Source organism: Furipterus horrens, unplaced genomic scaffold (genome assembly GCF_987537825.1).
Source record: "Furipterus horrens unplaced genomic scaffold, mFurHor1.1.pri manual_scaffold_10, whole genome shotgun sequence".
Taxonomy (NCBI): Eukaryota; Metazoa; Chordata; class Mammalia; order Chiroptera; family Furipteridae; genus Furipterus; species Furipterus horrens.
In genome coordinates, this window is record NW_028327180.1 from 87,716,738 (window position 1) to 87,725,350 (window position 8,613).

General features: G+C 46.8%; 1 protein-coding gene across 1 annotated transcript; it reads right to left on the reverse strand.

Annotated features, from left to right (window-relative positions):
- Positions 1-648: 648 nt before the first annotated feature.
- GARIN3 (golgi associated RAB2 interactor family member 3) lies at positions 649-6,270 on the reverse strand. Its single transcript, XM_090289665.1, has 3 exons — positions 5,665-6,270; positions 2,365-2,614; positions 649-1,587 (listed from the first exon to the last, which is right to left on the reverse strand). Exons 1-3 carry the CDS (start codon positions 6,268-6,270, stop codon positions 674-676), a joined length of 1,770 nt encoding a protein of 589 aa, XP_090145791.1. The 3' UTR covers positions 649-673.
- Between the last annotated feature and the right edge of the window lie 2,343 nt (positions 6,271-8,613).

The following is an 8,613-nucleotide window of genomic DNA, read 5'->3' on the forward strand; positions in this document are numbered from 1 at the left end:
ATATATTAGACTTTGCAGACAATACAGTTTCTGTTGCAACAACTCAAATTTGTTTTTTTCATGTGAAAGTAGACATAGACAATAAATACATGAATGGCTATGGCTATGTTCCAATAAAACTTTATTTACAAGACCAGGCAATTGGCAAGATTTGGCCCTCAGGCTACCAATTCCTGACCTAGATGATAAACTTCACTATTCTGATTGCCTACAAGTGCTGCTGGACCCCCTCTTTTCTCCCCTAATTATTCCCCTAGGAGACATGAGTCCTGTCTTCACTTAGTTATGGACTGGACTGGATGTGCATGTTCAGGAGAAGAGAAAGAAGGGGATGGGGACTTCGTGGCGGTGGTGCTTCCCGGCCCATAGTCTGTGACTTGGGGCCATGGTCTTGAGTAGACCAAAGGCAGAAGAGGATGGGGGCAAGGCAGGATAATCACACTGGGCTTGGGTGGGGGGTGGGTTCTGTATGAATGGAGGCTGGGGTCTCAGGCTTTCGCACAGTTCACATCACTGTGAAGTCACTACCAGGACAGGGGACATAGAAAGTCAAGCAAAAGAAGCATTTCTTTTGGAGTTATATGGTTTCCTTTATTAAAGAAAGCTGGCATTGTGTCTAGGCATACCTCCATGAGGCTGGGTCTCCACTGCAGCTTCCTGCCCTGGTTCCTATTTAAACAGGTTTGGTTTCTATGAAGATTGTCTCCATCATCTCCGATGTCACGGTGCCACAGATCTCCAGGTCCTGGCCACCCGGGGTTTTCTCTACCTTGGCCTCTATGTTGTGCTTCCCTACCTTCTTAGCGATGAAGTCCATCTCCTTGTCGTGTGATGAGACCTCAGTCTTGGAACCACGAGTAATTCTGAAGATCCTGAAGAAAGAGCAAATCCTACTGGATTTCTTACTTAAAGTACCTGAACTGCTAGATCTGTTCTTCCCGAGTTTGTGAGCTGTCCTCGACTCCTTCGTGGCGGAGCTGTGGCTGGCACTCTTATGAGAGCTGTGTCCTCTGCCCTTTCCACTGCTCTGCCCTTTTTCTTTTTTGTCATCTCTCGTGCTTTTATGGCCAGTTGATGACCGGTGGGAGGATGATTTCCGGGCTGACTTGCTCCCTCCTGTCCTGCGGTGATGGGAACTTTTCCTCATGGAACTTCGGTCCTTCTTTTCTCTCTTTTCTTTTTTTCCCTTCCGAGCTTCAGCTCCAGGCTGGGAGACCTTATGGCTTCCATCCCGTTCACTCATGTAGCCTTCACTCTTCAGGGTTGAGACAAGGGGACCTATTACTGGGCCTTTAGTGGTTTCTGTGGCAGGATTTTTGGTTGTCACTGTGCCTGCAAATGTGATGCTGGTGCTGCTCTCTGGGGAGACACTGGAAGCCCCCGCCGTCACAGCAGAAGTACCTAAGGAGGATGAGCTGGCAGCACCCACCAAGACTACATTTGTACCCTCTGAGGATATGTTTGTAGCACCTGCCATGGCCTTGCTGGGTCCGCTTTCTCCTGGACCCTTGGCGGTGGCTCCAACCAGGGCCAAGCCTACCTGGCCTGCACCCACATTCTTGGTTGCTGCTATGCCCAAACCACCAGCTGTAGGACTTGTTCCTGCTCCTGCTACTGCCATGCTTGCTGTAGGGCTTGCTCCCGCTCCTGCTACTATCATGTTTGCTGTACGGTTTGTTCCCACGCCTGCTACTGCCATGCTTGCTGTAGGGCTTGCTCCCGCTCCTGCTACTATCATGTTTGCTGTACGGTTTGTTCCCACGCCTGCTACTGCCATGCTTGCTGTAGGGCTTGCTCCCGCTCCTGCTACTATCATGTTTGCTGTACGGTTTGTTCCCACGCCTGCTACTGCCATGCTTGCTGTAGGGCTTGTTCCTGCTCCTGCTGCTGCCACGCTGGCTCTATGGCTTTTAGCTGTTCCTGCTACTGCCACGTTTGCTGTACGGTTTGTTCCCACGCCTGCTACTGCCATGCTTGCTGTAGGGCTTGCTCCCGCTCCTGCTACTATCATGTTTGCTGTACGGTTTGTTCCCACGCCTGCTACTGCCATGCTTGCTGTAGGGCTTGCTCCCGCTCCTGCTACTATCATGTTTGCTGTACGGTTTGTTCCCACGCCTGCTACCGCCATGCTTGCTGTAGGGCTTGTTCCTGCCCCTGCTGCTGCCACGCTGGCTCTATGGCTTGTAGCTGTTCCTGCTACTGCCACGTTTGCTGTACAGTTTGTTCCCACGCCTGCTACTGCCATACTTGCTGTAGGGCTTGTTCCTGCCCCTGCTGCTGCCACGCTGGCTCTATGGCTTGTAGCTGTTCCTGCTACTGCCACGTTTGCTGTACGGTTTGTTCCCACGCCTGCTACTGCCATACTTGCTGTAGGGCTTGTTCCTGCCCCTGCTGCTGCCACGTTTGCTGTAGGGCTTGTAGCTGTTCCTGCTACTGCCAGGCCTGTGGCTGCCCCTCTCGTTGCTCCTGCAGCAGTCCCTGGAGTTTTCCTGATGGGAGTTGAACTGGGCATTCTCTCTCCCCCAGCATAACCAGAAGAAGTGGCTCTGGACACATCACAAAGCTTGTGAAGGCTTACGTTACTCTGATCCCCTTCTCCATGGAGTTCTGAGAGCTGTTCCAAGCCAGGGAGAAACAGGTGACACAGAGATGACAAAATGAGAACACAGCAGTCTGCTCTCTCTCATCCTGGAGCTGAGCAACTCCAGAGTTTCTAATTAGAAGAATCTTTGAAATCATTACATCTAAGCATAATGATCCCATGGGATGTAGTGTCCTATCTACAGCACCCCTGTCAAACAGTCACTCGGTTTTGCTTGAACAGTGCCCATGCCAGGGAAAGCCCTGATAAAATTCCCAATCTTTATACACTTTTATTTTGCACACTAGTGCTTATCTCTCTGTAGAACAGATTCTTACAAGTGGGATTGCGGGGGTCAGGGGTTTCACATGTTTTACATTTCAGTGGCTGTTAAAAGAAATTGTGCATGTGCAGATGCACAGGTGGGTTTTACTGATTTTAATCAGCAATGGTAGTCACAAGGAGACAGAGGAAGGAGGAGACCACCTGGGCTGAGGTGGGTGTTCAGGAAGGGATTAGGCAGTTAGGATGCTGTAGAAGGGATGATGATCCTGGATCTGAGACAAGAGCAGCTGATAGTCAAGGTCTCTCTGAGGTTCGACCTTGTGAGAGAGTTGGCAGAAGCACCTGGAATCTCCCCAGTGTGATAAGTGCCATCATGGTGGCCCTCAGCATTTTAAAAATGGAATGCAGGCTTCCAGCCAAGATGGAGGCCTAGGCAGACATGCCGCATCTCCCTCCACAACTAAGAAGGAATAGAGCTACCTCAAAACTAGAGACAATCGGAAGTTCCAGAAAATCGAGCTGCATAAAAGTCCAACAAACAAAGATATAAAGAAGAAATATTCATCCAGACAGGTAGGAGGGGTGGAGCCGGGGTGGAAAGGATGCGGTGTGGTGGTGGCAGCAGTGGCAGCAGCAACAGGCTGGCAAAAGCGCAGTCAAACATTTTTAAAAATCGAGAGAAACACCTGGGAAGCACTTTCAGCACCAGACCAGACCACATAGCTCACAGTTCCAGCGCTGGGGAAAATAAAGCCTCATTACTTCTGACTGTGCAAACCAGTGGGGGGTGGGGCAGAGGAAGAAACTGCTGGTCTCTCAGCAGAGTCCATTTGTTTAAAGGGCCTCCACAGTCCTAGAATGTCCACAGACCCACCCACTCTGGGAATGACAGCCAGGGCAACAGCTAGAGAGGTGCTAGGCCATACGGAAGTGGAAAAAGTACCTGGAAGAGGGGCGAGTGCTGACCAAGTGGCATTGTTCCCTCTCAGATCCCTCCCCCACATAGAGCACCTCCCCCACATACAGCATAAGGTGGTGAAACAGGTCACCCTGTACTGATGAATCCCTAAGGCTCTGCCCCTTACAACATAACAGGTGCAACAGCTCTACCTAAGACACAGAGGCAAACAAACACAGGAGCCTGTCAAGATAAACAGACTGAGTATGGCCCAAAAGAGGGAACAGATCAAGGTTCCAGTGGGAGAACTAAGCAATGAGGAGATAGCCAACCAAACAGATGAAGAGTACAAAACACTGGTGATAAAGATGCTCACAGGCTTGACAGATATGCTTAAGTGTGGCAAACACATAAGGGAAGAAGTGAAGGCTATGCTAAATGAAACAAAGGAAAATCCACACAAAACCAATGGTGAAGAGAAGGAAACTGAAGTTCAAATCAATGATCTGGAACATAAGGAAGAAAAAAAACAGTCAACCATACAAAATGAGGAAACAAGAATTGAAAAAAATGAGGAGAGGCTTAGGAACCTCTGGGATAACTTTAAATATGCCAACATCCAAATCATAGGGGTGCCAGAAGGATAAGAGGAAGAGCAAGAAATTGAAAGCTTATGTGAAAAATAATGAAGGAAACCTTCCCAAATTTGGAAAAGGAAATAGACATCCAAGTCCAGGGAGCACAGAGAGTCCCAAACAAGCTAGACCCAAAGAGGACCACACCAAGACCCATCATCATTAAAATGCCAAAAGTTCAAGATAAAGAGAGACTCTTAAAAGCAGCAAGAGAGGCCCTGGCTGCTGTGGCTCAGGAGATAGAGCCTCGGCCTGCAAACCAAGTGTCGCTGGTTCAATTCCTAGTCAGGGCACATGACTAGGTTGCACGCCAGGTCCCCAATTGAGGGCGCATGAGAGGCAACCACACATTGATGTTTCTCTCCCTCTCTTTCTCCTTTCCCCTCTCTCTAAAAACAGATAAATAAAATAAAACAAAGTAACCTTGTTAAAAGAATTTTTTTTTTTTAAAGCAGCAAGAGAAAAGAAAAGCATTACCTACAAAGGGGTGCCTATAAGACTATCAGCTGATTTCTCAAAAGAAACTTTGCAGGCAAGAAGGGACTGGCAAGAAGTATTCAATGTGATGAAAAGCAAGAACCTACAACCAAGACTTCTCTATCCAGCAAAACTATCATTTAAAATGGAAGGGCAGATAAAGTGCTTCCCAGACAGGGTAAAGCTAAAGGAGTTCATCATCACCAAGCCATTATTATATAAAATGTTAAAGGGACTTATTTAAGTAAAAGAAGATCAACACTATGAACACTAATTTGACAACAAACTCACAACTATCAACAACTGAATCTAAAAAATGACAACAAAATCCAACTAAACAAACCAGAATAGGAACAGAATCATAGGTGTGGGGATCACTTGCAGGGTTATCGCCTGGGAGAGGGAAGAGCAGGAAGAGGGGGAAATGGGGAACTGGTACAGGGATTAAGAAGCATAATTGGTTGGTACAAAATAGGGGGAAGTTAAGAATAATATAGGAAATGGTGAAGCCAAAGAACTTATATGCACGACCCATGGACATGAACTAAGGGGGGTGGGATTGGTGGAGGGAAGAGGGTTATTGAGAACAGGGGAGCAAAGTGAAAAGAATTTGGGACAACTGTAACAACATAATAAAGTATACTTAAAGGAATAAAAAATTAAAATAAAAAATAAAAGTGGAATGCATTTCCCAGGTGAGCTTCAGAGAGCACCAAAGGCTTTGTGGGACCAGCTTTGAGCTGCTCTCCCAAAGCACCCTCCCCCATTACCGTGAGTCTCATGCTTACCACCAGGCTTTTGTCACCCGCTATGGTCGTCGCACCTCCAGCCTGTGTTGGGGTGCTGCTGCAACTCTCCACGGGTGATTTCAGGAGATAGACAAGTTTTTCCCAATAGCAAAATAGGTCTTCTCGTGCATCTGGAGTGGGGCACAGCTGCAGGTAAAAGGTCCGGCCAGTAGCCAGCTTCAGGCGCAGCTGCTGTTTCTCACGATTGTGGATGGAGATCTTGACAAACCTCAAGGGCAGCAGCCTGGTGAGTTCTAGGGTCTTCGAGGGCTTGCGACCTCTCCCCTTGGTGGGCCGGGCGTGTCTGGCATGCTCATCACAGGCTTTCATTGGTCGGGCCAGCAGCATGACGTCCGGTAGCAGGAGGATGGGGCTGGTGGATGCAATACCCACGGTCACCATCCGGACGCGGTTGTGTATATCAATCATGTCTCCTTTCTTGCTGACCTGGATAAAGTCACTCTCAAACATTGGTGCATGCTTGAAAATATCATACTCTCCTCCCTTGTGCAGTTGTCGCTGCAGATCCCCCATGGAGGTATTGAACACGCCCGTGGAACGGTAGCTGCAGGCCGTGTAGTAAGGTAACAGACACTCACTGCTCATGGTTTTCTAAATTTAAGACAGCTCCACCAGCCACTAATTGAGTCTCTGAGAGAGAGGGAGTGAAGGCAACCGCCCATCTCCCTGCAGGGTTCTGCCTGGACCTCCTCACACTACCACATTTACCCTTCACAGTCCTTTGTGACCTGTCACCATTACACAGCCCTTTGTCCAGCCTCCAAGCAGCCACCCCCTTGGGGCAGGGTCACCAGCCTCCCCCCAAACAAACCATCACTTTAAAGGTGACAGGGTGACCTTGCCATGGGTTTAGGTGTGAGTAGCCCAAATATTCTTTCTAATCGAAATGTTGGGATGCATAATTGATGAAACCATCCTGCTTTTCTAATATATTTGGGATGTTTCCAGGGTTTTTTTTTTCCTTGTTGTTACAGATATCCCTGCAAGGATCATCTTCCTGCAAATGTATTTTCGCTTTTGCTGAAAAACTGCCTGGAGTGGGATGTGCGCTGGCGATTGCCGTTCTGCATGTGCCTGGTGAGTGACAAGCACATCCAAAGGGACATCTGCTACCTATCAGATCTAGAGTCCCGTCTGCACAGTGGTTTCCAGGGTGTGGAGAACTTCTCACCCATTTCCTCATTTGAAGGAGGCTAATTTTGAAAACCATCATTTTACGGTTAGGGACTGAGGCTCAGGACTATCTTGCTCAGGGTCAGAATGCAGAGCTGGATTCCATCCCAGGTCTTGGGACTCAGGTCAAAGATTTTTCTCTGCCTCAGGCTGCATGGCTCACCGTTAGATTCTCACTTTGCTCTGAATATAGAGTTGTGTTTGGTTAGCCGTACACGTGGGGACTTACTGGGAACCACAGGAATTCGTAGCAGTCTTGAATCACCGTAGGATTTCCCACACTGGTATGCCTGCTGCTTCACCCTTGACGTCTACCGATAAATCACTGATGCGGGGTTTCTTTGAAAAGCTTTTCAGAGAAATTATGGCAGAGACGCCTTTCTGGAGTTTTTCTTTTTACTTTGCACAAGGTGAAAAATCCAAATTTCCCCTCACTTAGAAAATTACTTTTGAGATGAAATACATCCCCCCAACTCAGTGGTTACTCTGTAAAGGTCTTGAAATAAACTCCAACCCCTAAGTGTTCTTTTTTATATCCCTAGAGCCTACTGCAGTACCTGGCACACGGCAACTTTTCAATAAATATGAACTTATTTGTGCCCATTGAGATTCATTCTTTCATTTATTTATTCAACAAAATGTATTAAGCAAGTACTATTTTCAGGACCAGTCAGAAAGTGGAAATGTAAAGATAGTCTCTACCTCCAAAACTCTAAAATGCTTTTTCTAAAGAGGTTAAACAACTTCTCAAAAAAAAAAAAAAAAAAAAAAAAAAAAAGAACAAAGCGGCTTATATTTTATTGTAAGGAGATAATCACACAAAGTTAACACTATTAGGTTTAAAAATAAGAAGTGATAAGAATGTCTATATTATACTTGATCATGTATTCTTCTCATAAGTCCATTTCTGATTAATGATTCATAATGAGAGACCTCAATCATATTATTGAGAACTTAGTATAAATCAGGCACGGTGCTACCCACTTTACATTAAAAAATTTTTTCAATGTTCACAACAGCCCTGTAAAATATAGGTATAATTATTACCCCTGTTTCATAGAAGAGGAAATCAAGGCTCAGAGAAGTTAAGCAATTTCATCAAGGTCACAAGAGACCAAAAGCATACAGAAGTCCTCAAACGTGGAAATGGTGAAACTACTCAAGACTGGGTCACACAAATATATACAAGTACTACACAGCATCAATTCACCTATTCACTTAATTAATATTAAGTACCTACTTTGTGCCAGGCCCTGTTCTAGGTGCTAAGAATACAGCAGTGGACAAAAACAGACAAATATCCTTGCTGTCATGATGCCTCGACAATAAACAAGTTAACTATATGACATGTCCAAAGCTGATAAGCACTATAGAGAAAAATAAAGTAGGCAAGTGGGATGGGGTACGTGCAGTGGATGGGGAGCTAGTGGTGGTGATCAAGGAAGGCTCAATGAGAAGCGACCTTTGAGCAAAGACCCTAAAGGCGTTCAGGGGGAAGCCATGTTGATGTTGGGGGGATAAGCATCTCAGTCAGAGGGACTGGCAAGGGCCAAGAGTCTGAGGTGGGAGCATGCCTGGTGTGTTAGAGGATACCAAGGGAGCTACAGTAACAAGAGTGAAGTGAGGGAAAAGGGGTTGGGGGTGATTGGGAAAAGACCACGTAGGACGGACCTTGGGAGGCACTAGGAGGTCTTTGGCTTTGCTCTAAATGGGAGATAACCTGACCTGTATACACAGAGGATCATTTGGGCCACC

Coding starts and splice junctions, on each gene's coding strand:
- GARIN3 (XM_090289665.1), bottom strand. CDS start 6,270: ATGAGCAGTGAGTGTCTGTTACCTTACTACACGGCCTGCAGCTACCGT. Junction 2,615..5,664: donor CGGGTGACAAAAGCCTGGTG/GTAAGCATGAGA, acceptor GGCTTGGAACAG/CTCTCAGAACTCCATGGAGA. Junction 1,588..2,364: donor AGGAACAAGCCCTACAGCAA/GTATGGCAGTAG, acceptor CAAGTCCTACAG/CTGGTGGTTTGGGCATAGCA.